General features: G+C 35.8%; 3 protein-coding genes across 5 annotated transcripts in view; all 3 read left to right on the top strand.

The window, feature by feature from the left end:
- LOC113537983 (proto-oncogene tyrosine-protein kinase Src) overlaps window positions 1-15,350 on the top strand; it is a 30,366-nt gene extending 15,016 nt beyond the window's left edge. For all 3 annotated transcript variants that reach the window (XM_034314123.2, XM_053227026.1, XM_034314124.2), the window contains 6 exons: window positions 3,025-3,180; window positions 4,632-4,811; window positions 4,921-4,997; window positions 5,701-5,854; window positions 6,713-6,844; window positions 7,402-15,350. In XM_034314123.2, coding sequence (XP_034170014.1) covers window positions 3,025-3,180; window positions 4,632-4,811; window positions 4,921-4,997; window positions 5,701-5,854; window positions 6,713-6,844; window positions 7,402-7,610 — 908 coding nt within the window. In that variant the 3' untranslated portion in view covers window positions 7,611-15,350. The remainder of the gene's footprint in view (window positions 1-3,024; window positions 3,181-4,631; window positions 4,812-4,920; window positions 4,998-5,700; window positions 5,855-6,712; window positions 6,845-7,401) is intronic.
- Window positions 15,351-18,442: 3,092 nt separating this feature from the next.
- On the top strand, window positions 18,443-22,399 carry ube2v1 (ubiquitin-conjugating enzyme E2 variant 1). The gene is made up of 4 exons (XM_034314059.2): window positions 18,443-18,566; window positions 20,285-20,433; window positions 21,741-21,866; window positions 21,966-22,399. Exons 1-4 carry the CDS (start codon window positions 18,545-18,547, stop codon window positions 22,110-22,112), a joined length of 444 nt encoding a protein of 147 aa, XP_034169950.1. The 5' UTR covers window positions 18,443-18,544; the 3' UTR covers window positions 22,113-22,399.
- A 662-nt stretch (window positions 22,400-23,061) lies between these two features.
- Window positions 23,062-23,685, top strand: part of csnk2a4 (casein kinase 2, alpha 4 polypeptide) — a 32,189-nt gene continuing 31,565 nt past the window's right edge. The window contains exon 1 of the mRNA XM_053227027.1: window positions 23,062-23,241. The gene's annotated coding sequence lies outside the window, so the exon portion shown is untranslated. The remainder of the gene's footprint in view (window positions 23,242-23,685) is intronic.

The raw sequence follows: 23,685 nt of genomic DNA, 5'->3' as shown, positions 1-23,685 counted from the left end.
AAAGCCATGTTCGGAGTGTGTTAATGAGCGAGTGAGCGCCGTAAAGCCGTGTTCAGAGTGTGTTAATGAGCGAGTGAGCGCCGTAAAGCCGTGTTCGGAGTGTGTTAATGAGCGAGTGAGCGCTGTAAAGCCGTGTTCAGAGTGTTAATGAGCGAGTGAGCGCTGTAAAGCCGTGTTCAGAGTGTGTTAATGAGCGAGTGAGCGCCGTAAAGCCGTGTTCGGAGTGTGTTAATGAGCGAGTGAGCGCCGTAAAGCTGTGTTCAGAGTGTGTTAATGAGCGAGTGAGCGCTGTAAAGCCGTGTTCAGAGTGTGTTAATGAGCGAGTGAGCGCTGTAAAGCCGTGTTCAGAGTGTTAATGAGCGAGTGAGCGCTGTAAAGCCGTGTTCGGAGTGTGTTAATGAGCGAGTGAGCGCTGTAAAGCCGTGTTCAGAGTGTTAATGAGCGAGTGAGCGCTGTAAAGCCGTGTTCAGAGTGTGTTAATGAGCGAGTGAGCGCCGTAAAGCCGTGTTCGGAGTGTGTTAATGAGCGAGTGAGCGCTGTAAAGCCGTGTTCGGAGTGTGTTAATGAGCGAGTGAGCGCTGTAAAGCCGTGTTCGGAGTGTTAATGAGCGAGTGAGCGCTGTAAAGCCGTGTTCGGAGTGTGTTAATGAGCGAGTGAGCGCTGTAAAGCCGTGTTCGGAGTGTGTTAATGAGCGAGTGAGCGCTGTAAAGCCGTGTTCAGAGTGTGTTAATGAGCGAGTGAGCGCCGTAAAGCCGTGTTCAGAGTGTGTTAATGAGCGAGTGAGTGCTGTAAAGCCGTGTTCGGAGTGTTAATGAGCGAGTGAGCGCTGTAAAGCCATGTTCAGAGTGTGTTAATGAGCGAGTGAGCGCTGTAAAGCCGTGTTCAGAGTGTGTTAATGAGCGAGTGAGCGCTGTAAAGTCGTGTTCAGAGTGTGTTAATGAGCGAGTGAGCGCTGTAAAGCCGTGTTCGGAGTGTGTTAATGAGCGAGTGAGCGCTGTAAAGCCGTGTTCGGATTGTTGATGAGCGAGTGAGCGCTGTAAAGCCATGTTCGGAGTGTGTTAATGAGCGAGTGAGCGCTGTAAAGCCGTGTTCAGAGTGTGTTAATGAGCGAGTGAGCGCCGTAAAGCCGTGTTCGGAGTGTGTTAATGAGCGAGTGAGCGCCGTAAAGCTGTGTTCAGAGTGTGTTAATGAGCGAGTGAGCGCTGTAAAGCCGTGTTCAGAGTGTGTTAATGAGCGAGTGAGCGCTGTAAAGCCGTGTTCAGAGTGTTAATGAGCGAGTGAGCGCTGTAAAGCCGTGTTCGGAGTGTGTTAATGAGCGAGTGAGCGCTGTAAAGCCGTGTTCAGAGTGTTAATGAGCGAGTGAGCGCTGTAAAGCCGTGTTCAGAGTGTGTTAATGAGCGAGTGAGCGCCGTAAAGCCGTGTTCGGAGTGTGTTAATGAGCGAGTGAGCGCTGTAAAGCCGTGTTCGGAGTGTGTTAATGAGCGAGTGAGCGCTGTAAAGCCGTGTTCGGAGTGTTAATGAGCGAGTGAGCGCTGTAAAGCCGTGTTCGGAGTGTGTTAATGAGCGAGTGAGCGCTGTAAAGCCGTGTTCGGAGTGTGTTAATGAGCGAGTGAGCGCTGTAAAGCCGTGTTCAGAGTGTGTTAATGAGCGAGTGAGCGCCGTAAAGCCGTGTTCAGAGTGTGTTAATGAGCGAGTGAGTGCTGTAAAGCCGTGTTCGGAGTGTTAATGAGCGAGTGAGCGCCGTAAAGCCGTGTTCGGAGTGTTAATGAGCGAGTGAGCGCTGTAAACCCGTGTTCAGGTTTGATTTCAGTAAACATGAACATTTAAATTTGTAAATTGTAAATTTATTTGTAAAGGAATTTGTGTTACACATTTCAGCTGCATTCTCAAACTATTTTTAGTACAAAAGTTAAAGTTGGGGCGGAGCAAACTCCTTTTCAGATTGGATTTCCTGTCACATGACTCTCATTTGCATGAGATTATTATTAGTATTCATTATCACAGATACCAAAACGTCGACGTGAACTTGCCCTAAATGTGGCGAAAGATCATTTTAAGTTTCATGAAGCTGCATCAGAATGACTTTTTATTGTAAAATCTGAAATCGAAACACTCCCAAACACACACCCCACAAGATTCAGCATTAACACACACTTTTACACATCAGCAGGCCTCAATTGGGTAAAAAATAATAATATTAATATTAATAAATTAATATAAAATACTGAAAGTTGCATCATGGAAAAATCCTACACAGTCACATTAGCTGATGCTAATAATATCCGGCTTTTGTCTTTTTAAAAAAAATTGTTTTATTGCATTCGTATTGTGAATTTTCATCGTGATAAGTAACAGTAAAATAAATCACAAAGAGGCGGAACAATTGGTACAAAGAAATCAGGAACATCTTAAAAAGCTCACAGTGAAGAGGAGACGATGGAGGAGGTTTTCGTGAGCGTTAGGGGGCCAAGCACAAAGTGCTCTTGCTGTTGCTGCTCGTGTTGTGTTGTTTTTTTTGTTGTTTTTTTTTTCATGACAGTGAGTCAAATGAAAACCTTAAAAGTGCGACATAAATTGAAGCAAACTTTTTTCTCAGCACTCGTTACGCACTGGAACACTGGAGCGTTGAAGGAAATGGAGATTAAGAAGATAAATGATACGCTTTTGTGACACTTATTTGCAATGAACAACCCAAAATAAAAAAAATTCAGATTTTTATTTGATTCGAATTGTTATTATGGGTTATACACACTGAGTTTGATTTATCTTGCGTTATAGCGCTCCTACTTTTCCAGAAATTGTGTCTAATTTCTTCCCAGAGCAGACTCTGTCTTGATAGCGGGATGTGTGTGGATGTTTTTTAAAGTCCAAGTGTGTGAGAGAAGTGTGTGTGTGTGTGTGTGTGTGTGTGTGTGTGTGTGTGTGTAATAATATCTCTTTAAAATATGTTAACCATGTAGAGAATGCTATAAATAATAATTAGTGCTGCTATTAATACCTGCTTCCTCTCCCGGGCCGTTTCAGCGCACGCAGACGGATTGTGTCACGTCCTGACCGACATCTGCCCCATGCTGAAGCCGCAGACGCAGGGCCTAGCGCGAGACGCCTGGGAAATCCCGCGCGAGTCTCTGCGGCTCGACCTTAAACTGGGTCAGGGCTGCTTCGGGGAAGTGTGGATGGGTACGACGCTAATAAATCTCTCGGAAGCGTTCACTGATATACGCTAGCTTTGGAATTTTAACAATGTGTTAAATGTACATGTGACTTTTACCCAAACACACACTAATATATTCATAATGATGCTGATTTCATTCTAATGTACATGAATTACAGAATTACAACACACACACACACACACACACACACAGGGAATTCCCTGGCTGTTTTTAAGGCGTAGAGAGCGATTGGTTTGAGAGAGGGATGGGTTTAGTGTTTCTCTGACAGCTGAACAAGAAGTATGGGGGTTGTTTTTAATTTTATTTTATTTATTTATTTATTTATTTTTACAGGGGAGTGGTGCGATTAGCCGCAAATACACTGAAATACACTGAAATACAATTAATACAATTAAAACGAAGAAGCGCTTGATCCAAACAGAAGGTTCCAGTTATCTCAGCGCTTACGTACATTTTTGACTGAGCGTTCGGGAGGAAGTGAGTTAGCGAACCGTACGTAGCGGAGCTACTAATGACATTAAATTCCTGTTCAAAATTTGAGTTTTTTCCTTAAATATTTTTAACAAATACAGTTAGATCCATCAGACGAACTCTAACGACATTCTAATAGTATAACTGATGATATTAATAATAATAATAACAATAATAATAATAAACGCATTGTAACATTAACGTTAACGGCGTATAATTATATTTTAATATATTAAATGTCAGCAGATTAGAAAGATATCTTTTTAATAGTCTATTAGCTGTGTATAATTCTAGAGTTATATAACGCGCAAAATAAACACTCTAGATATTATTATTTTTCAGTATAATCTTATTTGTTGTTGTTTTCCTTCTGGATGAACCCTTAAAGGTCACAAGTTTTTAGATGATAAGAACCTTTAATTATCCAATAAATCCGTAAAGAACTCTTTTTTTTTTTTTTTTCTGAAAGCGTACCAAATACCACAAGCTAAATCTTAAACACCTGACACTTTCTAGGTATGAAGAAGAAATTAATCATTTATTGTAATTTATTGTGATAAATAATTTCGATGGAGGGCTCCTAGCGTTCCTAGCGACTGTAAAAAAAAAAATATATTCTGTAAAAAGATTAATCCCAGCCATACACACTGTAACTGACGATGCTGCTTAATGATGATTGTATTTGTGATCATGTTCTAACACTGATTTAATTTTTTTTTTATCTGTAAATAATTAACTTTTGTAATTACAGTGAGAAGGTTAGCATTTTGTTGATTCCTTCAAACATTATTTATCCTGAACTGTTTTGGGTTTAATTCTAACTCGAGTTGCTGACTTATGGATGTCGACCTGCATTGATTTAATTAACTTTAATGAGCTTTAATTAACTTTAATGAGTTTTAATGAGCTTTAATTGAGCCACACTTTCTTTATTGAGATATTTGGATATTTTAATAGCTGAAATAACTGTACTTTCCCGTGTAGGTACGTGGAACGGCACCACGCGAGTAGCTATAAAGACGCTGAAGCCGGGCACCATGTCACCCGAGGCTTTCCTGGAGGAGGCTCAGGTCATGAAGAAACTCCGGCACGAGAAACTGGTGCAGCTCTACGCCGTGGTCTCCGAGGAGCCCATCTACATCGTTACAGAGTACATGAGCCAAGGTCTGATCTCTAGCGGGATGTTCATCATTACTGAATAGTGTTCATGCATTTTAAAGTCCATGTGTCATAAATAATAAATAAATACATGTCTAATATTTTCCAATTCCAGGAAGCCTGCTAGATTTCCTAAAAGGCGATAAAGGAAAATTTTTACGACTTCCACAGCTGGTTGATATGGCCTCTCAGGTACTGTGTTTAAAAAAAAAAAAAAAATTTATAAAAAAAAAAAGATGATATAAAAAAAAAAAAAGCAGATGTAAAAAAAAAAATGTGAATGGAAAAAAGGTAATGTAAAAAAAAAAAACAATTAAAAACAGCAATGGAAAAGTAGGCAGAGAATAAAGCAAAAAAAAAGCAAAGAAAGAAAGAAAGCTAATGGCAAAAATAATAGAAAAAGTAAAAAAAAAAAAAATGTCAGTATAGACAGTGTAAATAAAATCCAGTGTAAATAAAATCAGTGTTTAAAAAAAAAAAAAAAAAAAAAAAAAAAGCAAGTGCAAAAATGGAAAATGTAAGTAAATAAATAAATAAATAAATAAAGCTGATGTATAAAACACCAAAGTAAAAAGATGATGTAAAAAAGGGCAATGTATAAAAAAATTTATTAAAAACAATGATAAATGCAAAAAAAAAGCTGTTTAAAAAAAAAAAACAATGTACATAAAAAAAAAAATAAAAAAATAATATATATATATATATATATATATATATATATATATATATATATATAATGTATGTATGTAAAAAATGTTTTAAAAAAAAAAGTTTAAAAAAATGCTAGTGTAAAAACATTTCATTTTACAGTTTTATGGATTGAAACATCTGTATTTATGAGTTTGTCGACTACATCTGGATTTGTAATTGAATTTAATTTATTTATTTTTCTCAGATTGCTGCCGGTATGGCCTACGTGGAGAGGATGAATTACGTTCACAGAGATTTACGAGCAGCGAACATCCTTGTTGGAGACAACCTGGTGTGTAAAGTGGCAGACTTTGGGCTCGCGAGACTCATCGAGGATAACGAGTACACGGCCAGACAGGGTGAGGGGGATATTTTATAAACGCCGTGTGGATGCGGAGGCCACAAACGACGTTACAGAAACAAATAACTCCATCAATTTTAAATGCAAACGTCTGTAATTTTGATGGATTAAAAAAAAGAAAGCGTAGGCTACGTCCACGTTAATCCGGATAGCTCTGAAAACTGCATTTTTGTTTTAAAAAGCTCTCCGTCTACACTGGCGTTTTCAAACGTTTTCCAAAAATCGCTCGTCCACACTGAAACCCTGTACTGCGCATGCGTAAAAACGTAAGAAGCCTCGACCTGCGTCATTTCCGTGAGACGTCTGTTTAGTTTCCGTCTTTTTAAATTGATGTCGAGGAAAAGCACCGAGTTCTTTAAATGGACAAGCGAAGAGGCGGAGTTGTTGATGATTATAACGTTGAAAAAGGTTGGACAAAGTGGCATTAATCTTTAACAGCGCTATCAAACTGGACATCAGACACAACAACATCGTCCACCATCTTGTTTGTTTTGAGTCGAATGGGTCACATGACTAAAAATACGTCATTGTTTTTGAATATCTCGAAAACGGCATTTTCAAATGTATCCACTTGGGAGAGTGTTTTCGAAAAGCTCCGATTTCGCTGGACAGAAACGCCGTCTCAGTGTGGACTGAACACCAAAACGTAGAGAAAAAGCTGCGTTTTTCAAATTTATCCAGATTAATGTGGACGTAGCCTTAACTGTATTCCCTAGTGGCTAAATTTTCACTTGGTAAATTATTCAGGAAGCCAAAGGGGGTGCTGTTTTTCCATATTTATTTATTTATTTATTCAGTAGTAGTAGCATTTTTTTTTTTTTTTTTTTTTTTAATTGTTGCATTGTTTCTAACGAAGGTGCGAAGTTTCCCATCAAATGGACGGCTCCTGAAGCGGCGCTGTACGGACGCTTCACCATCAAATCGGACGTCTGGTCTTTCGGCATTTTACTGACCGAGTTGGCCACCAAAGGACGAGTTCCGTATCCAGGTAACATTAATGTCATCACTGTTCACCTTTTCTCCAGCTCTAGGTTTATTCCTTTAATCTTTTACTTGAATGTTATATTTACATTAGTTTTGGAACAGTGTGATAAATTACTGTTTTTTTTTGTTGTTTGTTTGTTTGTTTTTTGTCATTGTCTATGCAAAATATTCGTTTCTGATTGGATGCAATTCTAAATTCGTACTATATGTACAAATATAATGTTTGAATGTAACCGTGGCAACGGACATAAATAACATTTTAAGCTAGGATGATGGTTCGATGGATGGAAAATGGATTTGTGCAGAAAGAAATGATTAAAGTTAACAATGTGTTAAAATGTGAGACGTAACCATAGCAACAGTTGATGTGGTTGGAAAGACTAGAATGCTAGCAAAACAAATGGCATTACGTTGCTATTTGTGTAGTGCTAGCATTAAGTGATTGTTAACGATGTTACTATTTTTAAAAAAAACAAAATGTCAAAAAATGGTGTCACTTTTAAATGAAATTATTATGTGGAAAAAATAAAACGCAAAATAAAAACGTGAATATTTGTACAGGCATGGTGAACAGGGAGGTTCTGGACCAGGTGGAACGCGGATATCGGATGCCGTGTCCGGCTGAATGCCCGGCCTCGATGCACGAGCTCATGCTAAGCTGCTGGCGCAAAGAATCCGAGGAACGGCCGACGTTCGAGTACCTTCAGGGTTTCCTGGAGGACTATTTCACCTCCACCGAACCTCAGTACCAACCGGGAGAAAACCTCTAGGGCTTCCAGTGCTAGCTCAGAGAGCGTGGACTCTGCTGGTACGTTCGTACTCACAAATGTGTACATGTGGGAAAAAAATGGGAGTTTGCGGTGCGACTGACACTCCATTGGGTACAAATACGAAGAATGCATGCTTGTGGTTTAAAAAAAAAAAAAAAAAGTCGTGAGCAAAACTTGGGTGGATGAACACTAACCAAAATGGTACGAACAAAACCCTCTATAGACTTCGCTAAATCCGAATTTTGTCCAGTTGTACGTTTTTCCATCCAGCAGAGTACTGCCGCGCACCGTCAGGTGCCAAAGATGATCCTTTCTTCCTTTTTTTTTTTTCCCCTGTCCATTTTTTTTTTTTTAACCCGTCTTCAAGGCAAGAGCAGAAAGGTAGAACGTTATTTACCGCATTATCTGTTGGATATTTTATGGTACGCTTTAATCAAAGGGCTGCTACTGAATCGTCATGATTATAATTACCGTATTTTCCGGATTGAAAGTCACTCAGATGTATAAAACCCCCCACCCCTTTAAACAAAACGTGTTTAAATGTCGCTTTATTGTATAAGTTGAGTTGATCATATTAGCTATTTTTATTTATTGGATATCTAGAGGAAAAAAAAATCAGAAATGATTAGACGTTAGCTACGTTCCTGTCTGAAGCCCACATCGTTTAAAGATTTCCAAACTTCAGCAAACAGTGTGTTCACGATATCATACGTCAAAACGTTTTTGTTTTGTTTTGTTTTTTTGTGTTGCATACCTGACATTTCTTTATCCTTGATCACTAATTTATCGAGTTACCTAATACTGAACACAGCTAGAGTACGGATGGCTGAACGCCAACGGCTAGTTAGCAAGAGAAGCTAGGTACAAAGAGCTGTGAGTTTGCATTACGTTTATATGAGGGCTAACTACAAATTTCACCAATATGATTGTTAGCTACAAAAACACAAATAAGGCTCTGAATACAGAAATACGATTGTTAGCTACGAATAGACAAATACGATTATTAGCTGTGAATACATAAATATGATTATGTACAAGTACACTTATGCAACTGTTATCTATGAAAACAAACAAAAAAAACAATTGTTAGCTAAGCATTCACAAATACAATTATTGTTTACAAATACACAGATATGATTGTTAGCTGCAAATACGACTATTAGCTACAAATACGAAATACACTTATTAACAATGAGTACACAAATACGCTTCTTAGCTACGAGTGATTCACTTCTTCAGCTGGATAACGACTCCTCGTTGGTTTTTCAACTCTTTTTCAAAAATGCTCATGTTTGCTCTGGTGCGGTGAGCAGAATTATGGGATTGCGTACAGCAAGCGTGGAAAATACGAAACGTCATCACGCAAAGGGAAAGAAATCGACCAGCCACTTTAGTTTTCGTCATTTATAATTATATTTTTGGTTCGGAGTAAAGAGTTTACACCAGTCACTTCTTTCTGAGCCACTTATTTATTTATTTTTATTGGACATGAAATATAGGAAACATCAGATGCACTAATTTAATTAAATAACAAACGTTTGTTAAACACGAAGACACTTGTGCAATTCATTTATTTTAAAGTTTCATGAAAATCAGTTGTGATTTAATACATGTAATACAATCTACGGTACATTATATCGTTCTTAAGATCCCTTTTTATTTAGCGGAGAATATTCTTCTTATTCGTCTGTAAAATATCCCAATTCTAGTGACGGATCATGTGATTAAACAGTAACGCTAATGGAACTCGGAATTAAAATGTTTACGTAAAGTTGTGCCACGATTCACTTTGAGGATTCGACTCTTTAAGTGAATCAAATAGTTTTGTTTTGTTTCTTTGTTTTGAATGTAAATATTGTGCCATATGAGACCATGTGATACGATACGATACGATGCGATTGACAACTCAATACGTCGTCTGACAATTTTATCACGATGTCCTCCTCCGAATCACGCCTACTCACTCCCGTCCCTCTCCGCAGTTCATCCGCCGTTAATCGTAAGAACAAACTTTCCGTTCGAACATAAACAAACACGGCAAGTGCCGTCTCGCGTGACATCAAATCTCACAAACTCCTTAAAATACTCAAACAACTAAATGGATTAAAAACACTCCCAGCGTGAGTTCCTGCCGAAAACACCCAGCTTACAAACAAAACAACTTTACTAAAGAGTTCTTTCAACGGAGGAAAACTTGCGTGACCGCTCTCCTCCGCTGCTTCACCTGTTCTCCCTCTGAATGATTAATCAACCATCCAATAAGAATCCTCCTTCCAGTATGGGAGGCGGGACCAGTACTGTGCAAAAGTCTTGGCACCCTGTTTTTTTGGGGGGGATTTTCAGTACAAACTTTGTTATAGATGTTTATTTTCTGACTTCTACATTATTGATTCAGTACAAAAACATTTTAGATTCCAAACATTAGTTTTCCAGCACAAAATGAAATGTTACAGAAAAATGTTTGTATGTCAGTAAAGAAAGCAGCAGATTCCATAAGAGACACTTTTCAGATAAAAACATAATGAAGGCTGCTGGGTTTCGCTGCAGAAATAAGAAGCGAGTCGACAGTCAAAGTCTCCAGAAGAACTGTGGCTGCTTCTGCAAGATGCTCAGTAACACTTCCAGCTCATTTCCTTATAAAACTGCACACACTGCACCTCACATACTGCTTTATTTAAAAAAGCAAAGGATCGTCACATTAAATATTGACTTTGTTTCATTTATTACTGTTTGCTGCTCTTTATAGGATTTTTTTTAAAATGTAGAAACATTTAGTTTCATTATTTTTGAAGGCGTCTTTGCTCTACAGCATTTCTTCGCATGTGCCTAAGACTTTTGCACAGAACTGTATATATAAACGACATGTTTGACTCAACCAACGATTCACTACAATACGATTCGGAGTCGGTTCAGTGCGATTCAGTATTGTGCAAACGGTTCAATTTTTGTTTTTACAAGTGGGAAGCCACGCCCTCTTTTTTAATAGGATGTACAGGTACAAAGGACACTCCCCTTTTAATAACACATAACAGTACAGAGACCACACCCCCTTTTTAATAACGCTGAAAGGTACAGGGGCCACACCTACACAGTGCCAAAGAATTAAAAAAGAAAGAAGAAAGATTTATAAATAGAAAGAAAGAATGTTTCTAAATAATAGTACACTAAGAATAGAAACAGGAGTGCACATGGTGTCCGATTTTACCACTACAGAGATTTACTACAGAGTCTCTGTTAATGCTTTTATTCGGAACCGATGCAGCCGTATAGCGAATACTGACGACAGCGAACTGATTCTCATGAGTGAAGCTTTACAACTCTGATATTTATCATCCGATTATCAGATGATCAACCTGCTACGAGTCAAATACAGTTTACCAGCAACATGCAGAGAGCAGCATACGAAGCAGGTTTTAACGTTAATATTAAGTTTTCTATTCGTTCGCACTTCTTTCGCGAATCATTTCATAAAGAACAATTCTTCGACGAATCAAATGTCACTTTCACGTAATTCAGGTCAGAAAATTGACTTCAGAAGTATTTTACGTAAGTTAATCTTTTGAAAAGTATTTAAACACGAATGCAAGAGTTAAAGATTCCTAAAAGTATTTTCGGTATCATGATTTTCTCAAAGTGAAATTGTTCTCTCACAGGTGTGTGTTAAAACCAGCTCAATTCCAAAACTTAATATCTGATACTTTTTTTTAAATCGTGTATTAAACTCCAAAATCATGACTACTATTCCTGAATATTCTGTAATATTTACAACGCAAGATCATACCCTATATATATATTTTTTTTTTTTTTAATGTGACACAGTATTAAAAACAGCTCTCCTAATTCTTTTTCATAAATAACAGGTTATCTATCATTGTATCGTTAAATTTATCATACGCAAAATGCAAACTGCGGGCAAAGAATTGAAGCCGCGTCAAACCACAACACTGCTGTGTAATTGTTGATCGTAAGATTTAGGATTGTAAACAATTTTTAACCAAAATTTCTTTGGAAAGATCTTTTTTGTTCCATTCAGCGGCCAATGAGACGCTAAAACGAACACGTCGTCTAAAATTGTTATTAAATTGTTATATTTCAACGTTAATTCTCGTTTTATTCACCTTTTAAAATATTTCAGTAATAAACGTGTTTAAGTAGGACAGCAAGCCCTGCACTTCGTTTGTAGTAAAGCAGGTTATACTTTAAACATGGCATTTATGTTACTAGTAATAACAATGACTTTACAGTCACACTCGTTTTTTTTATGGTCCGTTCCTAAAATTCGGAAAGATTTTCAAGTGAAAGCGAGAGACGTTTCATTGTTACGATATTAGCTGCGAAGGATTATCTAAAATAATATGGAATTTTTTGATCATTTTAATAAACTTCTGTCGTGGTAATGTGATCATGTTTCAACGTACTTTGTTATAAACAGAAGAGTTTTGTAGTTAATTACTGTGACGTGATGTTGATGTGATGATGGATAAAATGGCGGCTCAGTTTCACGCTTGGAAATTGGTACAAATTTGCACAAAATGACTGAAATTCAAATTCCGAAACTCTTATGATTGGCTAACTTTTGGGCGAGGAGGCGGGGTTTATCATTTGTAACTTTAATTACAGCTTTATTCACAAAAAAAAAATAAAAAATGCGCTGTTGGTTGTTGGGAATAGGGCTGAGCGATACGACAAAAATATCATCATGATAGTTGAAAACATTTCTATGATACATGAGACGCATCACGATGTTTAGGTTCGCAACAAACTGCCAATAAAAAGTGTTGCATTTGGAAAAATAATTAATTCAAGCCGTGAAAATAAAAAATCATTTAACACTGAAAAGGAGGGAAATAAAAATAAACATTCTGTACAAAATTTTAACGTTTTACAATTTTAAATATTTAGTATACTTTTTTTTTGACGTCACCTTCCAATCAGAACTTGTAATAAATACTGATGTAAAGTTAGAAATATTTTAAAAACACATCAACAATTTCTCAGAGGAGTGCATTGTAACAAAATTCATCACGATGTTGATATTACGTTGTCAAATCGCAAAGCTCTCGCAGGAACTCGTAGACATTTTGTGTGAGATTGAGCTGATGATGATGATGACGATGATGATGATGGACATGTTTTTCCCCCGTGAGAAAATTATTTATGTTTTTACCCAAAGAGAATTAAGTTGAAAATAAAGTAAGTCATCTCGCTATGATTTGCTATGATTTGGTGATTAGCTACGTTATTCTGGATTCTAAGTTTTTCTTTTTCTTTTTTTTTTTTAAAATCATTTATTGAATTTGTAATTTATTAATGATGCACCAAAATGTTTCCCTTTCTTCCTGCTACTGAGTTAAACTACTGACTGTCCTCAAGTGTTTTTTTTTTTTTTTTTAAAAAAAAAAACCTGTTGTTTTTGCGCTAAAGCCATAAACACTTTGACTGCTGTTTTTTGTACATAAAATAATTTTTAATCCGGATTTCCGAGCAGTTCGTTATCTGTAAAAGATATTTTGCGAGCAATCAAAAAGTTTTTTTTATTACGATCAGATGTTTTAATTCTGTTTGACTGCAAATATTTTTCTTTTCTTTATGTTTAATTTTGATGAGGAGGCAGATAATTTTTTATATGCAAAATATAAATGGTGGGAGGTTTGTTATTTAAAAAAAAGAAAAAAGATCTAGTTTTAGGACTGTGCATGTTCTCGACATTGTACTAATAACTCATGTACAGCTACTTTGTAAATATTATCATCTTATCCTGTAATCTTAAACTAATCGAGTGATGCAATGTGAAATTATTACTGTTATTTTTTTTTGTTTAGTTTTTTTTTTTGCTGTCGTTATTGCATTTACATCCACGACCAAGAGTAACACTCAGATGATGATGGTTTTAATGTATGATTCATTCAGTCGGCTGAGTCAAATACATCTTTTCTTTTCTTTTTTTTTTTTTTTTTATTTACAGTTTTGTTTTTTTTTCTGTTTCCTAACGAGAGTTTTTCTGCACCGAGTTCACTCCAGATCACTTGCTAGTAAAACAACAGCGGATTTCTGAAGCCCGGTTTGTTTCCATACTTTCCAGCACTTCTAGTTTCGCAAGATGTTTCTATGGAGCTAGGAAGAATCGTGCCATCAGAAATTTGAAATTTCCAAGCTAATGTTCGCATTGTGAGATGTTAGGTAGCTAAAACCCAAAACAGGTAGCAGGAAGGATGATAATTATCGATAATTTAGCAAATATGTACATTTAAATTTGATTTAAAATGTTTTTTATTCGCTGCATGAAAAGTGGAGATTGTTCATGCTGTATCATTAATAATAATAATAATAATAATAATAATAATAATAATACACCTTTAATCTGCATCTGTAATAACTCACTTTTTTACCCAGATGTTCTGAAATTTAATTTGAAAACTTCAGTTTTTCTGGAAGAAAAAAAAATTCAAGGCTTTTTAGGAAAACTGAGTATCGGTTTACATTGAAGTTGAAATATTTTCAAAAGTTTAAATGCTTTCTATATCCTCAATCATGAAAATTCAGTTTATTTTTTTATATTTATTTAGTTGTTAATTTAACTTCTTGTCAAATGTTGAAATTCAACTTTAAAAAGTTCAAAACTCAATGTCAGATGTTACAATAAAAATTAATTTTTTAACTGAAATTCAGATTTCTAATGGCCGTATTCTACAGTTAGCTACAGTTCTTTTTTTTTTTAAATAATGTTTAATTTTTTATTCTTTTTTTTGTTGTTGGTTATGCATAAGTACTTTCTATACTTTTTATTTGCATCAAAACAAACCTTTACGACTTTCTGTCAGCTGGATTTTTTATTTTTTTTTAACCTCTGATTGACAGTATTCCTGCCGTTTCACTTTTTCTTTACATTTCAGGCATGAAATTAGTTTCTGTGCAGAGAAATGTGTGAAAATTTACAGAAATTTAAAAAGTGATTGTTAGTGGTAAAAAAAAAAAGCTTGTACATACACAAATGAATGCAAATTATTCCTCTGTTTTTCCCAAATGAACGAATAAATTTACAGATTCTGGTACGAAACTGAAGCAATAACATCATCATCCGTTTCTCTTCAGTCAGAAAAACACGTACGAATATTTTATAAGTGATGATTCCACGGAGCCGATTCTCATTATTACTCATCATATCTCAGGTACTGCTGTGCTTGGCCTATTATTATTATTATTATTATTATTATTATTTTTATTATTATTATTATTTTATACATTTCTCATTCACTATATTAGTGTTGCATGTTGTGAATCAGCTCTTTAGTTAAATGGAAAAAGGCTAAAAGTCGACGCGGAATCTTTTGCACGACTAGCGACAGATTTACTCATAACATAAATATATATATATAAACATCGCAGTAAATTTTAGAAATTGATCCCCGGAGCTGAAATAAAAGCATTTCGTTGTGCGTTTTTCAGTCTGCAGTGACGTAAGACAAACTAACGAGCTGTTCTGAGATCAGTTTTTGGCAGGAAGGTAAATCTGAGTGTTTCTCGAAGCCTATGCAGATACACGCCCACCATGCCTGAGCTCTTTTTTATAATTAACCTGTAAGTGAATTTAAAAAAATAATAATAATTCAATGAATTGAAAAAAAGAAAGGTTTTGTAATTTTTTTTGCGTGCAAACTGTTGCAAAATGGGTCTTGTTTCATTGTATGCTGTCATTACCAGTGGATGTGCAATAAATGAATTTAAGGCTGTTTTATAATACTGATGTGTGTGTGTGTGTGTGTGTGTGTGTGTCTTATTACATTATTTTATATCATTTATCTATATTTACTTTAGACATAGAAGAATATCACTGAAACCTTGAGTATCAGCTGATATCGATAGCCATCAGATTTTTTTTTCTTTAAAGCCTTCACTCCTGGGCCAAAAAAAAAAAAAAAAAAGGGCCAAGCCCAAAATATTAAGCTTTTAATGGTTTAACATCAAATCATTGGTCAGTTAATGAACAAGAATTAAACAGATAGATAAAGCAGCTCAGTATGCGAGAGCTTTTCCCTTCTTTAAATGTTTAAGCCTCGTGGCTCTCGATGGCCTTCAATAATGACTAATCTTTTAAGAAAAAAAATCCCAGAAGATATTTTTGGAGCATTTTGTACAGTCAGACATGCATTAGTTTGAATTTTGCATCAAACATTTTAATCATTATCATGATTTTTCCTTTGTGTACAAGAAGCCTATAGAAGTGAATTTCCCTGTTTCTAGCTTTTCCCCAAACAGCAAAAGGAACCCAGCGAGTGGAGGCACAGGAGCTCTCAGGAGAGCATCTGCTTCATTCCTGCTCATTTCCTGATGAATGGTCTGTTTTTAAGACCATTAAAAGCTTCATATTTTGCCATTTTAGACTTGGCCTTTTTTGAAGGAGTGTACTCAGCTTTAAAATGATTTTATAGCCAAAAAAAAATACAGAACTAAAAACGCAGCTTGTTCACACACACAGAAAAATCACTTCCACTGAAAATATAAATAAATACAATCGAATACACACTTCTGATGTTATCACGTGAACTGCTTTAACCTGCTTGACGTTGCTGCACTACACACACGTCTCTAAGAGTTCAAGTCTCTCTATGTGTAAACATTTCCAGTTCCAGGAAAAAAAATCTTTTCCAAAATAAAAAAGGGTCCTTTTAGTGAGGAGTATTTCCACACGGCTGCTGTGACAACATCTCTCACGTGGTGGTGTGAACGTTAGGCCACCTACATTTACAGCATTCAGAAGACACCCTTATCCAGGGGAACTTACATTTATAGAACTGAGTAGTTTAGGATTAAGGGCCTTGCTTAGCAGTGGCAGCTGGGATTTGAACTCACAACCTTCTGAGGAGTAAAAGTAGATATTAACCACTGTAGTACCACTAAGCTACCTTAACCTGCTTGATGTTGGTGCACTACACACACTTCTCTAAGAGCTTAGGCTGGATTTGTTACAGGATCAGATCAGATTCATTCATTCGTTCGTTTGTTTGTTTTTTTTATCCTCTTTTTTTGTTTGTTTGTTTGTTTGTTTTTTGCTGGTATCCAATAATCAGTCACATGACACATCAATATTCACAATATTGATCATAGATCGATCATAACTTTTGTTGTTTTGTGTTTAATTCAACGTTTGTGCTCCTATTCAGTAGGAATTGTTATCATTGTTATAAGAACAGCTATAATTACAGGTGTAATGTCCTCATTTTCAACACATTTAAAAGAAAATAAAAAGCACTCTCTGATTTACGAGAAGTTACGAAGTTACACAATAATAATTATGTTAGTAGGATGACATTTAAATGTGTTGTTTAATTCCTTACTGCGTAATAGCACTCTATCACAACTACTTAAATTACAATACAGTGATTAACTGTTATTTGTTTAATAATTTACTAATCATTTAATTAATGTTATACTTTACATATACATATACACTGAGTGGCCACTTTATTTCTTTAATCTAGCTTATATTTCCATTCACTGGTGCTTTTTTCATAAACAGATAATCCAGAGTGTCCAGGAACTAATGGAAACACGTTGAGCAAAATCCGCAAGAACATGATACAGCGGCTGAGGAAATGCGTAGAGCGTAAAGCTGAACATGTTGTACATAATAAGTACAAAAAATTACATACACGTAGTTTTACTCTCGTTGGTTAACCCTAACCCTAACCCCTTCGTCCAACCTGTATAATATTAACTCTAAGTGATTTAAGACACGGCTTGACAATAACAATAAAATAAACTGTACATCTAATACAGTAATACACCTGTGTGCACGAATTATGATCATACATTTACAGGCACGTGTGGAAAAAATTAAATATACTCTATAATACCTATACGCACATACATATTGGGAAATAATGCAATGCACTGATATTTCTAGAATGCCTGCATTTTGGAAAAAATTAATCTGTGTGCATGTATTACAGAAAATACACATGCATGCATGCATTATGGATGGAAAATGGATTTTCATGCATCAATTACTGTAGAAGATGTATTTGCATGCATGCAGTATGATAAAAAATGTATTTGCATCAATGCATTATGATAAAGAAAAATAATTGCATGCATGCATTGTGTAAATAGTTCGTATGTGTGCGTGCATTTCAGGAACTAATGCATCTGCATCAATGCTTTCAGGGAAATAACAGATATGCATGCACTTTAGGGATTAATTCATCTGTGTGCATGCGTTATAACACGACTGCATGCAGTGAAATAATGCGACTGCATGGAATTTGCATTCTGTGAAACAAGACGGGAATAAATAACATCACACCTGCATGCACGCTTGTGTTTAGAGGAAATAAGAATTCAGGATGAGCACAATAACTAAATATAATTTTGGCACAATAAAATAAACTACACATCTAATACAGTAATACACCTGTGTGCATTAATTATGATTATGATTTACATGCATGTGTGGAAAAAATTAAATATACTGTATAATACCTATACGCACGTGCATATTGGGAAATAATGCAATGCACTGATATATTTCTAGAATTCCTGCATTTTGGAAAATAATGCATATGCATGCATGCATTCCTGGAAATGATGCGTCAGCATGAAAGCATTAGGGAAATGTTGTTGTTGTTGTTGTTGTTGTGCTTAAATCTCAGTGAATGCATGCGTTATAGTAGTCAAAGTAATCTTAGCGCGTGCAAAATTAAACATCCAACACATTAGACTATAAAGATAAAATATTTGTATCATGAAAACTAACAAACAAACAAACATTCTCAGGTTATTATTATTATTATTTTAAAAAAGCCACGGATGTCAGGAGAAAACTCCAGGCTCATCACACACTGCACACTGAGCTTTGTCGAACACGTGACGTGCGCGTCCCCGCTGCTGAATCTACGTCATGCGCAACGTGCGCGTGACCGCTCCTGAGCGACAAGATGGCGGCGTCCGCCGGATCAGGTAAAGCCAGTTTTTTTTCCCCCGTTTCGTTTAAATACTGTGTGGAATCGTTTTCTAACTCATAAATTCGAGCTTGAATAAACAGACGATGCTTTGCGTAGCAAACTCTGTGACTAAATCTATGTCGTTATTTTTAAAGAATTTAAAGAATGGTGTGTGGTTAGCTAGCTAGTTAGCATTTCCGAGTTGTCATTTTTCCTCACCGGTATTCCGCTGGCTAAGTCCCGCCTCTCGCGCTGCGATTGGTCGGCAGAGTTAGGACTCTTGCTCTGTGATTGGTCAGCACTGTTAGCTCTCCTGCGCTGTGATTGGTTAGTAGTATTTCTTCATCGTGTACATATTAAATATTACCATCTTTAACACATTTAAACTCGTATTTCATTTAACAGTTACGCATTTGCTAGGAATGTGTTTCTATTACAAACATAACGTCAATCACTATTTATATTGTTCCCGCCTTTTACTACGAGCGATTAGCCAATCATAAAGCAGGAGGCGGGGTTTGTCGGAATACGGGTGGGGAGGAACTTGTGCCGGTGTTTTTTTTTATTTTTTATTTATTATCATTATTATTATTATTGATTTTTTAAAATACTCGTATCTTAAGTGTAAACCATTTCCTCATCCTTTTTTTTTCGTCCAAAGACTGACGCATGATGTTGTGTAGCAAATTAGCACAACATTCTCCTGGAGTTGATAAGCCTATAATGCTAATTAGCCAGCTAGCTAGCTAACTAACTTAGTCATTGCAGCGTCATGACACATACGTTACTGAACCTGCAAAACAAGCTGGAGCAAGAACATGAACATACCCGCGTGCACCTGCATGAATTCTAGCAAATTCTACAATGCATTGTGGGAAATAATCAATCTACATGCATGCATTTTGGAAGATAATATACATGCATTATGGGAAATAATATAACTGTGTGCATGCGTTATGGGAAATGATACATCTGCATGCATGCATCCGTTCTAGAGGGGGAAAAAAATACATCTGCATGCATGCATTCTGAGAAATGGGTACATCTGAGTGTATGTGTTCTCTTTATGCATGCATTTTGAAAAAAATATATATTTGCATGCATGCATTTTGGAAAGAACGAATCTGTGTGCATATATTACAGAAAATAACACAACTGCCTGCATGCATTATGATAAAAAATGTATTTGCATGCATGCATTATGATAAAAAATGTATTTGCATGCATGCATTGTAGTAGAAAATGTATTTGCATGCATGCATTGTAGTAGAAAATGTATTTGCATGCATGCATTATGATAAAAAATGTATTTGCATGCATGCATTATGATAAAAAATGTATTTGCATGCAAGCATTATGATATAAAATGTATTTGCATGCATGCATTGTGTAAATAGTTCATATGTGTGCATGCATTTCAGGAACTAATGCATCTGCATCAATGCTTTCAGGGAAATAACAGATATGCATGCACTTTAGGGATTAATTCATCTGTGTGCATGCGTTATAACACGACTGCATGCAGTGAAATAATGCGACTGCATGGAAATTGCATTCTCTGAAACAAGACGGGAATAAATAACATCACACCTGCATGCACGCTTGTGTTTAGAGGAAATAAGAATTCAGGACGAGATCGTTAATTATTTTCCGGTAAAAGATAATCGTTAGTTTTTTTTGAATGTTGTGCTTTAACGCTCCGGATCGTTCACGCTTTTCCTCCATCTGTTCCAGGCGTCAAAGTTCCTCGTAACTTCCGGCTGCTGGAGGAGCTGGAGGAGGGGCAGAAGGGCGTGGGCGATGGGACGGTGAGTTGGGGTTTAGAGGACGATGACGACATGACGCTCACGCGCTGGAGAGGAATGATCATCGGCCCGCCCCGGGTGAGAGTCTGTCGGCTTTTCCTCAGATTTACACACAGAACATCTGCTGAACAAACATCTCCTACATCTTCAACATTTCCAACATCTCCATGATCCCAACATCTTCAACATCTCCATGATCCCCAACATCTCCATGATCCCAACATCTCCATGATCCCAACATCTCCAACATTTCCAACATCTCCATGATCCCAACATCTCCAACATTTCCAATATCTTCTGTAATATTAATATTTGCATAAGCTCCACTCTCACCAATCACGAAGCTGTTTTTTTTCTTTTCGTTATCAGAACGTTCCACTCGAGTCGCCTCTTCAGTTCCAGCGAGCGAAAGTTTCTGCGTAAAAAAAAAAAAAAAAGAGAAAGAAAGAAACAAAATGGCGTCAAAATAAAACAGTGAAATGAAGATAATAAAAATAACAATAAATAGTAATAATATCAGTGACAGAAAAAAAAGAAATAGAAATGTAAAAAATATATATAATTAAGTGTGCATAAAATCAAATAAAAATACAATCATTAATAATATCATTAAAAATGTGTAATTTTTTATTTATGTACAATAATAAAAATAAGTATATAAAAAAGAATAGAAATAAATAGTAAATAAAATTCTGTAAAAATGGAGTAAAAGTGTAGTAATTAAAATAATGTAATAAAAAATGTGTAAAATTAAAAAAGTATAAAAAGAATAAAAATAGTGTAAAAATAGAATTATTAGAATCTCTATTTAAAATTATAATAAATATAATAAAAAAGTTTAAATGGGATTAAAGTGAAGTAAATAAAAATATAATAAAGTGTTAAAATAGGAAGAAATATAGTAATAAAAATAATATAATAATAATTGTGCAAAAATAGAATAAAATTGTTATTTATAAAATTATCTTAGTATACAATTATTAAAATTATATTATTAAACAGTGTAGAAATAAGAAGTGTGTAATAATAGTGTAATAAATGTACTGTAATTAATATAATATTATAAATTTATTTAAAAATTGAATAATGCAACCAAAATAACAAATGAGAGTGTAGAAATTCAATAATTAAAATAATATAATAAAAATGTGTGCGAAATGTTAAATATATATAATTTATAAATAATAATAATAATAATAATAATAACAATAATATAAATTAATATATATATAAATTAATTACAAATTAATAAAATAAAATTGCAGTTATTAAAAATAATGAAGTGAAAAAGTGTGTAAAGGAATAAAACCATGAGAATAAAGTGATATTTTTGGCGCGCTGATGCTCCGTGTGTGAGTTCTGAACTTTTTTGTGCTCTTCCTCAGACGATCTACGAGAACAGGATATACAGCCTGAGGGTGGAATGCGGACCTCGGTACCCAGAAACGCCGCCGGTCGTCCGGTTCGTCACCAAAATCAACCTGAACGGCGTCCACAACTCCAACGGCGTGGTGAGTGCGGGACTTAGGAGTGCAGCTGATCCGTATAAGCGACGTGTGTGTGTGTGTGTGTGGTTTTTTTATAAAAATAACGCTTGTAACGTGTTTCAGGTGGACATGCGCGCCGTGTCGTCTCTGGCCAAGTGGCAGAACTCGTACAGCATCCGCGTGGTTCTGCAGGAGCTGCGCAGACTCATGATGTGCAAAGAGAACATGAAGCTGCCGCAGCCACCCGAGGGCCAAATCTACAGCGTCTAATCCACACACACACACACACACACACACACACACACACACACACACTCCCCACATTCCTGCTCCTTTCCAAGACTCTCATCATTCCCTTATTTTATATTGCGAGGCTACACCCCCCCCCCCCCCCCCTTCACCAGAGCAGCCAATCAGCATCTCTGATCACACAGAAAATCACGGACGCATCGTTATGACGCATCATTACACAGATCATCAGTTTTTTTTTTTTTTTTTTATTTTTATTTGTTATACATGCAAATTGTAAAATAACATAAATTATCTTATTGAATGTACCTGTGTGTCGTGTGTGTTATTTAAATGCTCACGTGTAACTTCCTGTTAAAGTGGGTGTGGGTGGGTGTGTGTGTGTGTGTGTGTGTGTGTGTGTGTGTGTGTGTGTGTGTTTTAACGCTTTTGAGCTTTAGTTTAGTCGAAAATAAACCATTTGTGCTTAAAATGCAGCCTGATAACCGCAGTCTTGAAAAATACATTTTAAATCTTATATCATGGGAAAAGTGTAAACTCTGATCATATTCAGATAATATTGTGACATTGCAGATAAAAATGTTAAAATTCAGCTCATTTCCTGATAGATACGCTATATGGCCAAAAGTATGTGCACCCCTAATTCTAATGATTGATTGAGTTCAGGTGTTTCAGCCACACCTATTGCACACAAAACTTTGTATATTTTGTCATATAAACATATAAACAACATCAAAAGAGCTGATGTTGAATGTATTAAAAAAAATTAAAATACAAAAAAATACTTGTAAGAAAATCAACAAGCAATTTTCAAGGAATAATTGTGATAATTCATATAATAATTCAGCTGTACTTAAAGACTTTATTCTTTAACATTACTGTGAATGGGATAATCTGCGCATGCGCACTTCCTCTCTCCCGCTCACTCAGGCGGTGTGTACCTCACGCATGCGCAGTACGCTGATCGGCTGAGAGTGCCGCGCATGCGCAGTGCAGAGCGCCGCTTAGCGCTCTGTGTGTGCCATATTTGTCACTGAGACAGCAAAAAAAAAAACCGGTACTTCAGAAAATAAAAATAAAAAATAAAATAAAACACTGCCGTGAAGCTGGTGAGGATATTTCTCATCACCGGGTAGATTTCATCCGAGAGGTAAAATGAGTGTAATTTAATTCAATATATAAAAAAAAAACTTTAAAACAGAAGCCGGGTGCTGTTGCTATGCTAAGCTAAGCTAAGCTAAGCTAGCGGTAACTAGGAAGCCGGTTAAACTAATGATTGTTAGCTAGCTACCTATTTGAGCGTGTTAGCATGTTAGCGCTATAACTGTGGTTAAGCTAATGCTAAACCAGCTAATAAGTTTATATTCAGTCTATTAGGTAGTTAATGTTAACCAGATGACGTAATAGCCAAAGGTTAGCATAGTTACTTAGCTCACTGTTTATTGCACTATAACATTAACGTAATGTGTTAATAATAATAATAATAATAGTTATCTCTGGTGAATATTTTATTTATATAATTAAATATATATAAAATAATAAGCTCTTCTAATAGCAAAAAATGAGTGAGACTGAAGTTTGGGGTTTGTGTATA

The sequence above is a fragment of the Pangasianodon hypophthalmus genome, chromosome 20 (genome assembly GCF_027358585.1).
Source record: "Pangasianodon hypophthalmus isolate fPanHyp1 chromosome 20, fPanHyp1.pri, whole genome shotgun sequence".
Classification (NCBI taxonomy): domain Eukaryota; kingdom Metazoa; phylum Chordata; class Actinopteri; order Siluriformes; family Pangasiidae; genus Pangasianodon; species Pangasianodon hypophthalmus.
This window is presented reverse-complemented; position numbering and strand designations above follow the sequence as displayed.